Genomic DNA, 13,904 nt, shown 5'->3' on the forward strand with positions numbered 1-13,904 from the left:
TTGGTCGGTGATACGGGGGAAACGGGAAAGTCTATGTAGAGCTTGACACATACAAATATATTATCGTTCTTTCTTCTCTGTCGAATGAAAATACAAGTACACAATATAACATATATACCACGTACTAGTGTGTGGGGTATTATTGGTCTACAAAAGTGTTCCGCTTAAAAGTCATGCCCTCGTTCCCCTTTTTCCTCATTACCTGTTGAGTATTAATTAGGACACTTTTTAAGATTTGTTTTATTTTTTCCATTAAAAGCAAGGATAAATGTTTTTGTTTTTTAATCTAATAAAACCGAAGCTGGTCTGTGGAGTTGGAGTATGCTAAAGAGTTTTAGCCTATTTATTTTCCATATTCGCCCTATTTAGAAGCATAACAAAGCACAATGGGGCCACTGAGGTGATTTGAAAATGTAACGGAGTTACGGAGCCCTCCAAAAAGGCTGTTGACACTTTGTGTTTTCATGTGGTGGGGCCGCGCTGGCCGCGGGTGGGTGTAGCCTGCGACGTTTTTGGATGGTGATCTCTCCCTCTCCGGATGTGTGAGGCAGAGTTAAAGGCCGGTTTGTTCTGCAGGGAGAAAATGGGCGTTATAAACGTTTCTTTTTAAGAAGTCTGCATTCCTGGTCCTGGAAACTCTGGATGGAATGAGTGAGTGAAAAGTAAAAAAAAATAAAGGGGAGGTGCTTTGGTACAAATTTGAGGACCACCGAAAGGGGTTTGATACTACAGAGTTGCACGGCTGTGGGTGAAGTCTGAAAAACAAGACAAAAGAATATCCTGATGTAAGTTAAGATTTATTTATATTTTTACATTGTTGTTTCTGGAGGTCTATTATGGTGACCTATGGTTGCATTGTACTGGACATAAATAGTTTTGCAATGACTCAAACTCAGTACCCTCCCTAGTTCAACACGATCTAATGGCCTACTTCTGGATTATCATTTTTGTCCTGCTTCTTGGTACAATATTTTATAACGCCTTGAATGATGATGAAGTATGATTGAAGAGCAGTTATAAAAAAACATCCCTTTGCATTGGGTTTCAAGTGTGATGGATGTAGAACGATGTAGGCCTAATTGACAGCCATGGCAGCCTCCCAGTTGGCCGGATCTCCTGATAACTATCTATAATGCATCCGGTCTCCTTTCCCGCTGATATTTCTGTTTGTTTTAATGTTTTCTATTTGTTTTCCTAAATTGTGTTTTCTCAGAGGATTCTATAAATTCCTAGTAATAGCTATATTTATGACATCATCACTAACTCAAATAAATAGGCAAAAATATATGTAGACCTATAGCCTAATAGCAAAAAGAAAAAAACGTTTGAGTCTTTCATTAAAAAAACGAGTTTAAAAGCCTAAATGAATTCCAGGTGTACATTCAGTGGAAGTTGTTTACTATGCGCAGTGACAAACAGTAGCCTTCACATGGTTTCAGAAGTAAACTGGGTAAATATTTTGACTGCGTTTTGATCTCAACAGGCCTCGCCCTTTACTGCAATATAAATTAGCTGCTCTGCTCTAGGCCCAACACACAGGCCCAGTTGTGGGTGGAAAAAAAAAGAATTTCATTGGCACTATGTTTTTAACCGTCTCGTTACATAACACAGGCTATACTTTGTGCTGCTGGTCACATTTTCCATTTCTTGTTTCAAGTTGAGGTAGGCACGCTTTTTTTTAATGTAGGACTTCTGTGTTGAACCGTGGAACAGGCTAAATGGTTTTGCTCTTCAGCCAATGCTTGTATATATTTATAGACTTCTGTATATTTTGTTTGGAAAGTAATGTATATATTCCCTTGTTTCTTTTTTCTGTAGCCCGAATTAAAAAATGGCGTACCTTTTGATGTTTGTGACACTACTGCATCTCATCACCCTGGCTATGCTGTTCATTGCCACTATGGAGAAGGTATCAAATGTTTTCCCGCCTATTTATTCAACCTATCATCATCCAATGTTCTCCCTCATATTAATTAAATGTACCATAAGCAAAGGGTTTTCCTCCTTTTCATTCAACGTGTCAATGAATCATCCACCCCCTCCTCCTTATTACTTGTTGCTTGACGAGGACTAGAGAAGAGTTGGCATCACCGTGTTGTTTCTCCCTCTCCAGTCATGGTGGGTGTGGGACGGCATGGAGAATTCGGACCTGTGGTACAACTGTAGGTTCGATAACGACACGGGCACGTGGCTGTGTGCCTCCTCCAAAGAGACCGGTGAGCTCCCGTCTCAGGCATCTCCCGTTCCCCTGACAGAATGGGCAAATGAGCACGTCTCCCTTCTCTCCCTCGTTCCTCTCTCTCATGACTCATTCCATATTCTCTCGTTTTATCCTTCTCATTGCTCTCTCTCGATCTCCCTCCCCCCCCCCTCTCTCTCTCTCTCTCTCTCTCTCTCTCTCTCTCTCTCTCCCACCAATATCAATCAATACATATAGATTGTATTGACATTATTAATGGTATTGCTGTATACATTACTGTATTTACTGTATTTATCGACTGTATTAACAGTTTGTACAGGACGGTAATGATTGGATGAATGGACTATGCACACACAGAGTAATTATATTAACACTACTGATTGTATAGACCCTCAGTGGTATTGTATTGTCTGTGTGACTGTATGGACCCTCAGATTGATTGTATTAACAGTACTGTCTGTGTGACTGTAGGGGCCCTCAGAGTGATTGTATTAACAGTACTGTCTGTGTGACTGTATGGACCCTCAGAGTGATTGTATTAACAGTACTGTCTGTGTGACTGTAGGGGCCCTCAGAGTGATTGTATTAACAGTACTGTCTGTGTGACTGTAGGGGCCCTCAGAGTAATTGTATTAACAGTACTGTCTGTGTGACTGTAGGGGCCCTCAGAGTGATTGTATTAACAGTACTGTCTGTGTGACTGTAGGGGCCCTCAGAGTGATTGTATTAACAGTACTGTCTGTGTGACTGTATGGACCCTCAGATTGATTGTATTAACAGTACTGTCTGTGTGACTGTAGGGGCCCTCAGAGTGATTGTATTAACAGTACTGTGTGTGTGACCCTCAGATTGGCTCCAGTCCGTGCAGGTGCTGATGGTTCTGTCGGTGGTCTTCTCCTCCATCTCCTTCCTGGTGTTCCTGGGCCAGCTGTTCACCATGTCCAAGGGGGGTCTCTTCTACTTTACCGGCCTCTGTCAGGTCTTCGCAGGTAACGAGCTCCGCCCTGTGGCTGTAATCCCCCCCCGGGTGTCTTTGTGCTGACGGTACTTTGATTCAAGGTCAACCGTTTGACTTATTATTGTAATAATATGATGTCATTACAACAACGCCGTTTCATTTTGGTTATTTTTATGTATTTATATTTATGTTTCAAATCACTGTAGAAAGCATAGCTGGTCTTTCTGTGCATTGTTGAGGAAAGGATCATAGGATTGTACTATATTTCCAATAAATTCTGTACCTAATAAAATATCAACATAATAAAAAAAGATCAGGCTCATGGAAACGGGCCTGATCTTTGTGAATGGAAATTATATGGGTCACCCTCTTTGATTCACCCATAATAATATCACAGAGGGCAGAGCTAATCCAGTTTGTTTTGCTTTGTTTTGCGATTTTTTTAGGTCTAACTGCCTTCGCAGCAGCGCTTATCTACACGCTACACAATAAGGACATCCTCCAAGACTCCCGGGAACTCACCCTAGGCCACTTTGGGTACTGCTACATCCTGGCCTGGACGTGTGTCCCTATGCTGCTCGTCAGCGGACTGCTGTACATCCACCTGCGCAAGAAAGAGTGACCAACAATAGCAGAAGACAGCTGTAGTTCTCTGTATTACGAGGAACTACAACAATGGCCGATACAGTGTAATCATCTTACAGCCCTGTTGTTGATGCCTCTGCTTTAGTAGAAGCCATGTCCGAGAACATTTGCATGTAGGCCAATAGTTAAATGTGCTTTTTTATTTTTGTAAATGCGTAGAGTGGGATGTGTACTCCTTTTTAGCTATTTGATTCAGAAGCCATTGGAGACTTGACTTATAATGCATGAGGCTTTCATCCTATATTTAATATCTTTCTTTTGAAGTTGTATTTAATTATGCATATACAACCAAAGAAGTATTATTAGTTGCAGCCTGATTCCAAATAAGTATTAGCTTTAAATTGTCTTTAGAAAAGTTCAGGTTTATGTATAACAATTGCTTTTCAATTCTGACTAGGAAGAAAGGGTTGGAGGGTTAAAAATTGAAATATATTTTTGTACATATCATTAATGTGAGATATATGTTTAATAGATGCTCCAAGTTTTCTTAATAAAATGATTAATATAAAAACACAAAAAATCGATTGTTCTGTGCTCCATGAATTTGCCTCAATACTCAAATAAGTCCGTCCAAATCAGTAATAGAATGATTTATTATTGCCTCAAATGCTGAACCTAATTTATACACCTACACTACACAAATGGTCGCAGAGGGGGCGGGGGGGGTGGCGGAGGGTAGTCAGTCAAAGGGCGTTTCCATGGCAACCGGAGACATAACGACGTGTACCCAAGGTTTTCCTAACCTCGGGTGTTTGTTTCGGTCAGCACCGATAAAGCACGTCCCTGCGGTCCTTTCATTATAGCCATCGTTAGACATTTTTGGGGTGACCATTAATCGGCCAGGAGTGATGATGACGTCGACGATAAGTCCTCTCGCACTTCCCAAAGGCACCAGGAAACAATGTGAACTATGTCAAAAACCAGCACGGCTACAGTGTCTGCAATGTCGCGTCACATTTTACTGGTAAGACATTGAGTAACTCGCTTCTACATGATATGTGAAATGTAGACAATTTCCTTTTCAACCAGCATATGCATACATTCAACTATCGGTTAGTTCTAATCTTTATTTGCCACACTAGGGGGCGGTATTCAATAGATTTCAAAAATGCAGTCTGAGCATAAAAACATGGGAACATGTGACGAGCCAGACGAAGGGGGACGACCCTGGGAGGAACATCTTGAAACAGAATCACCAAACTCTCCACTTTAAAACATTTCAAGAACCTAACATCATTATCAACTCCGACTTTGTCCTTTCATCAAGATCAAAATGACAAAGCACAACATCAGATCTAAAGAAATGTTTAAATTCTCATACAAAAAAATAGATAAGTCATTGTCTTTGTAATTGTCTAGACACGTTGTCATTTTAGCCTTTGTGGTGGAGTCTTTAACCCAACCCTGTGAGAGGAAGAGATCACTATTTTACTCTTTTGTTTTTTTGTATACTTCTTAGGAAACGATTTGAATGCATTTCATGTGACAGACATTTCTGGAATCAATGAGACATTGTACACAAGTAGGCCTATGCTGCCAAACCGTTAGAAAATGGGAGAGAGCGAGAGAGAGAGAGAGAGAGAGAGAGAGAGAGAGAGAGAGAGAGAGAGAGAGAGAGAGAGAGAGGGGGGGGGGGGGGGGGGGGGGGGGAGAGAGAGAGGGGGGGAGAGAGAAAGAGAGTTTAAGAGCATCACGCGACACAAGAGCCAGTGAATAGCCACATCCATAACAACATGGGGATTTAGGCATCTAGCCTGAAGAACCAATGTCCTTCAAGTGACCATACGTTTATCCTCAATGATGAGTTAAGTCCACAAATGACCCTGTACAACCGCATCATTGTGTGCTCTATTGTATCACTAAAGGAGTTTGTTTTCCCGCCCTGTGTAGACAAAGAGCACAGTCATTGTGTGTTATTAGGGTGCGTTCTCTGATTTTCGACACCGCCTCGTGAATCCCTATTTATACCTGCGTGTTTAATGGATGTGTTGCAGCCTGGAACGCACACACACACACACACACACACACACACACACACACACACACACACACACACACACACACACACACACACACACACACACACACACACACACACACACACACACACACGTATACACAATCACATACACAAACACACACACACACACACATGCACACTCGAATACACCATACATATGGTCACAACAAGTCAGTATGACACAGCATTGTTATTGATGTGACGTGGCCAGTGGGCCCCCCCTTCCCCTTCCCCAACACACACACACACACACACACACACACACACACACACACACACACACACACACACACACACACACACACACACACACACACACACACACACACACACAAACGCACACACACATACACCCACAAACACACACACACATGCACACACAGTCAGTCGCAACTATCATATGGTCACAACAAGACAGTATAACACGGTGTTGTTATTGATGTGACGTGGCCAGCGTGCCCCCCCCACCAAACATACACACACACACACACACACACACATCCCTGCCTTGCTGAAAAAACTGAAATTATCCCTGCAAAAAAAAGAAAGGATAGGGGGAAAAAACAGTCACACTGGAATGAATGCACAGGCTCAGCAGAAGGAGAAAGAGAAAGCGGGCGCACACACACACACATACACAAACACAGACACGCACGCACACACACGCACACTCACACACACACACTCACACACACACACACACACACACATGCCCGGGGAAACTCGAGATAGTTTCCACAGGGCCGTGCTGAAGACGAGGAGCAGGCGAACGCCAGAGGAGCGAAATTACAGGCTGGTTATGCAGGGCTGTGTTATTTAGCATGGCCGCGGCGCGCTCAGAGGAAACACCAGGACTGATCCTGCTCCTACAGGCACAGAATCACCTATACGTATACACACACACACACATGCACACTCTGACGCACACACACACACACAGATAGACAGAAAGACAAACACACACACTAACACTGACCCACACACGCACACACACGTACAGTCGTACAGTTCTGCCACAGGCTCACACCACAACATCTACTTGTTTTCTATATTTTGGATTCCAAGGCGAGCTGGGCCTTCTTGGGCAAGCAATCAGCAAATTTGGATTCAGTATTAGTGCTGATGCTAAGCTCCTTTGTAGCGGCCGATGGTAAACAGGCTGATTACGGTGTGATTATCTGAATACGTAAGGACACCAAGGCATCCCGAGGAGGCTGGTTTTCCCAATATTGCCTTGTTAACCTTCAGGGCACTGTGGTGCGCCTTCACCCACAAGCAGAAAGGAACGTACTAATTACCCAGATGCACTGCAAGAACAGGGAGCTTGATTTGAAATATCAATATGTGCACCGTACACCGGATGAACAAGTTGTGTTCCGCTTTCATTCCAAGTTCTGTTTTTTTTCAGTATTTTTTGCCGGTTTGCTTTCATAAAGTTCTGCGCTGTATGGATTTAAAAAATATATATATGTTGTAAGTAAAGTGCTTGAGGTGAAAAGTACTTTCCCGGTACTTTCTACACTGTATAGCCTCCTATAACCTTTGTGTGTCCCCGCTCAGCGACCCGGACCACCAGGCGGCCGACTGGGTGGGCATCCACCAGGAGGTGTGCCCCCGCCTGGCATGGATGCGTAGGCCCGCCCCTCCCCTGGTCCTGCAGGCCGACCGGGACGCCCACCACGCCCAGGCTAGACTCCGAATGGTGAGGGCCAGCCAGTGATGGGGGGGGGGGGGGGGGGGGGGGTCTCTTTCACTTTCTCCCTCTCCCTCTATCTGTCTCTGTCTCTGTCTCTGTTTCTCTCTGTCTCTCTCCCTTTCCCTCTCCCTGTCTCACTCTCTCTCCCTGTCTCTCTCTCTTCCTCTCCCTGTCTCTTACTCTCTCTCCCTCTCTCCCTCTCCCTCTCTCCCTCTCCCTCTCTGTCTCTCTGCCTCTCCCTCTCTCTGTCCTTCTCTGTCTCTCTCCCTCTCCCTGTCTCTGTCTGTCTCTCTGTCTTTCTCCCTTTCCCTCTCCCTGTCTCTGTCTGTCTCTCTGTCTCTCTCCCTTTCCCTCTCTCTCCGTCTCCGTCTCTGTCTCTGTCTCTGTCTCTGTCTCTCTCTCTCTCTCTCTCTCTCTCTCTCTCTCTCTCTCTCTCTCTCTCTCTCTCTCTCTCTCTCTCTCTCTCTCTCTCTCTCTCTCTCTCTCTCTCTCTCTCTCTCTCTCTCTCTCTCTCTCTCTCTGTGAAGTAGAGCTCTGCTGATGTAGATTCCTTCAACCTGATGAAGCCTCAGAAGGTGGCAGGTGGGGCTCGGAACAGAAGAGGCATTGTTATGAACCGGGGGTCGGGAACAATTATTAGTGTAATATAATATTAAGTGTTTAAATACACATTGGTTAATGTATGTGGTTGCATGTGTGTGTTTATCTGTTTGTGTATGCAGTGTTCCTGTGGGTATATGTCTGCACGCAGGGCCTGTGTGTATGTGTGTGCGTGTGTTTGCGTGCGCGTGTGTTTGTGAGCAGTGCCTCTGTGTGTGCGTGTGTCTGTGTGTGTGTTTCTGCACAGTGCCTGTGTGTGGGACCGTGCGCAGTGCCTGCGTGTGTGTTTGTGTGTGTGCATGTGAGTTCAGGTGTGTGCGTGTATCACAAAGATGGTTCATCAACTCCTAGATGTGAGTCAGATTTTCCCTGTGCCGCTGTGGATTCCCTTGTAAAATAACTTCAGCCGTCTGCAACACATAAAACCCCTTCAACACGCGTACCTCTACAGACACTCATCTCACTCCAGGAAATTGAACTTTATTAAATTCATAGCAACCCCATGATGTGTAGCGTGCGCGTGTGTTTGTGAGCAGTGCCTCTGCGTGTCAGACTGAAGCCTCCTTAAACACAATTATACTGTATAAAATACCTATTTAGAGAAACCAAACACTGAAACAGCTTGAACAGGTTATTGAAGTGATCTCATCGTCTCGTGTTGGTTGATGTTACATAATGTCAGGTGATGTCCTGTGGCCTGCTCCGTGCATTGACAGCTTTGCACATTGGTAATGCGCTGATCTTTTGCATCACTGGGCTTGACTTTGAAAACGTGCTTTGAAAGCAGACACATGATGCATGCTCTGCGGGGGTTGAGGCTTAGTCATGGTTCAACGTCGACGCAACGCAAGGACCCATTTACGTCCTGTGGACCCCCCCTTACGTCCACCGCAGGGGCCTGACGTGAGCCCAGAAATTGCGGCGAGCGTCTGCGTCGCAGCGTCTGCATCGAGCGTCTGCGTCGAAGCGTCTGCGTGGTCATTGCGTTGCGTCGACGTTGAACCATAACTGAGCCTTTAGACTGTAGCAGGCCGTGGCACAGCTGACAGACGCCGTTGGTCTAGTTGGTTCTGTGGTCTCTCCCCCCCTAGGAGGAGCTGCTGGGGGTGTGCCGGGAGGTGGCCCGGGGTAAGCTGGGGGAGGGGAGACACCAGGAGGCCCTGCCCGCCCTGCAGCTCGCCCTGGCCTGCGGCCTGGAGCTGTATGGCTCCGGGGCCATACCGCTGGTGCCCCTCTACCTGATGCTGGGCCGGGCCTACATGGGTGAGCTGGGGGGACTGGGTCGGTGGGATCTATTTGTGTGTATGTGTGTGTGTTTGTTTATCTGTGTTTCTATGCATGTGTATCTGTGTGTGTGTGTGCGCTTGTATCTGTGTGTATCTGTGTGTGTGTGCGTGTGTGGGTGTGTGTATCTGTGTTCTTCTTATATGGGTTTCTATGTGTGTGTTTGTGTGTATCTGTGTTTTTATATGGGTTTCTATGTGTGTGTGTGTGTGTGTGTATCTATGTTTCTATATGTGTTTCTATGTGTCTGTGTATCCGTGTTTCTGTACCTGTTTCCGTGTGTGTTTCTATGTGTGTGCGTTAAGGCCTGGGCAGGCTGGGCCGGGCCAGGGTCTACCTGTCCGATGCGGAGTGGAGCATGCTGCAGAACCCGGGCTGTGAGCGGGTGCTCCTCCACCAGCTGCACCGCACCCTGGGGTGCCTCCACACCTCCACCGGGGATCTGGAGTCTGCCCTCTTCCACCTCGCCACCGACGTCCGTAGAGCTGGCCTGTCCACACTGCTTGAATAGCTTAGCGCTGTACTGCTCCCTTACATGCTGCTAGCATAGCTTAGCGCTGTTCCGCTCTTTTACATGCTGTTAGCATAGCTTTAGACAAGGCAAGGCAACTTTATTTATATAGCACTTTTCATACACAAGGCAGACTGAATGCGCTTCACATATAAACATTGTCATACAATCAAATAAAATAATAGATAAGTAAAAGAAAACATATGCAGAGAAATTAGTAAAATAGAAAGTGCAATGTATTTAAGATCAGATCAACAGTCTCTCTGGTACCCACGTCGGGACTCCAACCCGACCTAAAGGAACTTGGTCCTTTCTCTTGGACTCCAACCCGGATTCTAGGCAATTTCTATTCTAGGACTCTAATTCTATTCTAGGACTCTATTCTAGGACTCTAACCCAGATTCTAGGACTCTAACCCAGACACACGTCGGGACTCTAACCACGAACCAAAGGCCTTATTCTGGGACTCTAACCCAGACAGACGTCGGGACTCTAACCCAGACAGAACTCAGGCCTTTCTCTGGGACTCCAACCCGACCTAAAGGAACTTGGTCCTTTCTCTGGGACTCCAACCCAGATTCTAGGACTCTAACCCAGACAGAACTTTGGTCTCAAACCCTTATCCTTTCTCTCTGGTATCAGATCATGTATCTTTCTGGTAAAAATAGAAAATAAAGGGAAAGTTAAAAAGGCATTTTAGTAATAAAATAGAAAATAAAGGCAATGTTAAAAAAGCTTTTTAGAAAGTGCAAAGTATTTAAGATTTAGCAGAAAGCTAAAGCAAACATAACAGTCTTCAGTCTTGTTTTAAAGGTGCTCAGAGCAGGGCAAGTCTTAAATCCTCAGGAAGTTTATTCCATTTATTTGTTGCATAGTAACTATATCCTGCTTTCCCATGTTTCGTGTTTACTCTGGGGATAATTAACAGATTGGTCTAAGAAGATCTTATTGGTCTAGAAGGCGTGGAAGTAGTGGAAGCATATCAGTTAAATATTTTGAGCCTAAACTATTTAGGGATTTATAGGTTAGCAACATGATTTTAAAATCAATTCTCTGACCTACAAGAAGCCACGTTTTAAGAATTGGTGTAATATGTTCAATTTTTTTGGTCTTTGTTAGAACTCTAGCAGCAGCATTCTGAACAAGCTGAAGCTTCCTTAGAGTTTGTTTTGGGAGACCTGTAAGGAGACCATTGCAGTAATCAAGCTTACAAGTGATAAAGGCATGTACAAGTTTTTGTAAGTCTTCAGTGGACATGAGCCCTCTAAGTCTTGTCACGTTGGTTGATTCTGATACAAAATCGCCAATGGAAACAAAGTAGTTCCTATTTTGTAGGTAGGACCTGAACCAATTTAAGACTGTGCCTGAAAGCCACACCCAGTTTTCTAACCTGTCCAAAAGTATTGCATGGTCTACAGTGTCGAATGCAGCCCTGAGGTCTAGTAGCATTAGTATTGAGGTTTTGCCAGAGTCTGTGTTAAGACGGATGTCGTTTACAACAATAAGGGCGGTCTTAGTGCTGTGCAGGGGTCGAAATCCTGATTGGAAGGTGTCATAGCAACCAGTTGATGCCAGGAAGTGATTAAGTTGCTGGAGGACAACTTTCTCAATGATTTTACTTATGAAGGGTAGATTGGAAATTGGTCTGTAGTTGTTAATAATAGAGGCATCTAGGCTCCGCTTTTGTAAAAGGGGTTTATTAACTGCAGTTTTCAAGGCTTTTGGGAAATTGCCTGACTGAAGGGAGTTGTTAACTATCTGCAATATGCCTATTGCTAGGCAGTCAAAAACATTCTCAAAGAGGTTGGTAGGTAAAGTATCAAGGCAACAGGTTGATGGCTTTAACATGCATCTAAAGCATGCCATCCTTGCCACGTTACTTTTGCCTGAACAGGGTGGTAGTCCAACATTTTGGTTTGAAGTGGAGATATTGATGGCACGTCTGATGCCTTCAGTTTTACCTGTATAAAAAGCTGCAAACTCATTGCATTTCTACGTGGAATGGAGATCAGGTGGAATTTGTTTTGGGGGGTTGGTCAGTCTGTCAACAGTTGCAAATAGGGTTTAGGCATTATTAGTATTGGTTTTAATGATATTGGAGAAAAATGTTTCTCTGGCACTTTTTAAGTCTAAATTGTAGGCACAGAGGCCTTCTTTATAGATATCATGGTGAATATGAATTTTGTTTTACGCCATATGCGTTCAACCTTCCTGCATTCACAAGATGATCTCTTACATTTTGTTAGCATAGCTGTACCGCTATACCGCTCTTTTACATGCTGTTAGCATAGCTCAGCCGCTACACCGATCTCTTGCATGCTGTTAGCAGAGCTTTAGTGCTAACTTTACTGCAGAGCTTTACCGCCATACTGCTCTCTTGCATGCTGTTAGAATGGCTTAGCTGCTGTTCCCACTCGTGCATGCTGTGTTATCAGAGTTGTACCGCTGTGTCACTCATTTACATGCTGTTAGCATAGCTTATCCACTGTTCCTCTCTTTTACTTGCTGTTAGCAGAGCTTAGCCGCTGTTCCTCTCTTTTACATGCTGTTAGCAGAGCTTCGCCGCTGTTCCGCTCTCTTACATGCTGTTGGAATAGCTTAGCCGCTATACTGCTCTTTTACATGCTGTTAGCATAGTTTAGCCGCTATACTGCTCTTTTACATGCTTTCCACTCTCATGCATGCTGCTAGCATAGCTTTAGCGCTAACTTTAATGTAGAGCTTTACCGCTATATTGTTATATGGTTACCTGGTGTATGATCGTGTGTACTATCCCATCTTCATGGTTACCAGGTGTACCACGCCACTGAGGAGTTTGGCCTGGACAGCACGGTGCCCTGCGGCGGGTACTTCCTCATGGCCGAGGTGTTCAGGAGGCAGGAGAAGAAGCAGGTCGCTCGGTCCCTGTACTCCCAGGTGAGGGGATACATTGGTCTTATTCCCCTAGTGGCCATCTTGGAAATTAATCAGGAATTCAACCCCTCAGTTCCAAGATGGCAGCTAGCGCAGTAAGAATTTTCGATAAAACAGATAATAACATAGCTGCCACTTAAAACCTAGATGGCCGCTAGAGAAGGTTGATATTTTTTTGTGCATGTTTAGACGATGACAATGAAGTAGTGTGTTCATCAGACAATCCATCCATCTTCCTAGCTATCTATTATCTGTCTATCTATCTATCTGTCTGTCTCTCTCTCTCTCTCTCTCTCTCTCTCTCTCTCTCTCTCTCTCTCTCTCTCTCTCTCTCTCTCTTTCTCTCTCTCTATCATTCTCTGTGTTTTTTTTAATTAATTGCTGAAATTGTGTTTTCTGTTGTGGTTGTAGGTCGCGACCACGTGGCACTCCCATCTGACCAAACTGTGTGAGCCGTACCTCAGCAGTGGCTCCATCCCGATCCAGCCTCCCTTTGGTAGGCAGCGCCTCACACGGGGTGATGGGACGGGGAACTCTCTGTGCCTGTTTACAAAAAAACGCTCTGGAGTCAGTTGGTGTTACGTCGTGGATTGTACACAATATCTAAAACTGGTTTGACCTCAACTGATACTAAGAATGCCCGGATGGGGAAAAGCGTGAAGAAGGTCATCAAGACAGATTTCTTGGAAAATGACATTGTCAAGTGCGGCATAAAACCTGAGCCTCATGAGACCATCCTGATATTCACGTTTGATATTGAATATGGCCCTGTATTGATCCAAAACCTTCCAATCAGAGGGACGTCTGTTCTCTCTTGGCTCATGCTGTTCCGATCCGAAGTAGAGCAAAACAATATTCTAATCTGAGAAAAGCCTTCTGTGCAAATTTCTGTTCATCTTTTGACATCTTTCTCAGTATATTTGAGATTAAAACTGATTGCTACACTTTCCTTCGGCACCAGCACTGCATTATTGGGAGACTTTGGCACTGGTTGTTTGTCATTAACTGAAACTCACTCACCTGAGTGCTGATTATTCCTAGCATTTGAACAGCCTACTTATTGAACATACTACGCAA

The 13,904-nt window shown here is 44.6% G+C and overlaps 2 protein-coding genes across 2 annotated transcripts in view; both read left to right on the forward strand.

The window, feature by feature from the left end:
- The first annotated feature begins 547 nt into the window (after positions 1-547).
- Positions 548-4,333, forward strand: LOC130388096 (epithelial membrane protein 3-like). The gene is made up of 5 exons (XM_056597436.1): positions 548-785; positions 1,819-1,909; positions 2,114-2,216; positions 3,049-3,189; positions 3,605-4,333. Exons 2-5 carry the CDS (start codon positions 1,832-1,834, stop codon positions 3,778-3,780), a joined length of 498 nt encoding a protein of 165 aa, XP_056453411.1. The 5' UTR covers positions 548-785; positions 1,819-1,831; the 3' UTR covers positions 3,781-4,333.
- A 196-nt stretch (positions 4,334-4,529) lies between these two features.
- The window catches only part of zmynd12 (zinc finger, MYND-type containing 12), a 12,727-nt gene continuing 3,352 nt past the window's right edge, over positions 4,530-13,904 (forward strand). The window contains exons 1-6 of the mRNA XM_056595208.1: positions 4,530-4,767; positions 7,384-7,525; positions 9,211-9,382; positions 9,709-9,878; positions 12,708-12,830; positions 13,239-13,323. Of these exons, the coding sequence (XP_056451183.1) occupies positions 4,652-4,767; positions 7,384-7,525; positions 9,211-9,382; positions 9,709-9,878; positions 12,708-12,830; positions 13,239-13,323 (808 nt within the window). The 5' untranslated portion in view covers positions 4,530-4,651. The remainder of the gene's footprint in view (positions 4,768-7,383; positions 7,526-9,210; positions 9,383-9,708; positions 9,879-12,707; positions 12,831-13,238; positions 13,324-13,904) is intronic.

The sequence above is a fragment of the Gadus chalcogrammus genome, chromosome 1, assembly GCF_026213295.1.
Source record: "Gadus chalcogrammus isolate NIFS_2021 chromosome 1, NIFS_Gcha_1.0, whole genome shotgun sequence".
Classification (NCBI taxonomy): domain Eukaryota; kingdom Metazoa; phylum Chordata; class Actinopteri; order Gadiformes; family Gadidae; genus Gadus; species Gadus chalcogrammus.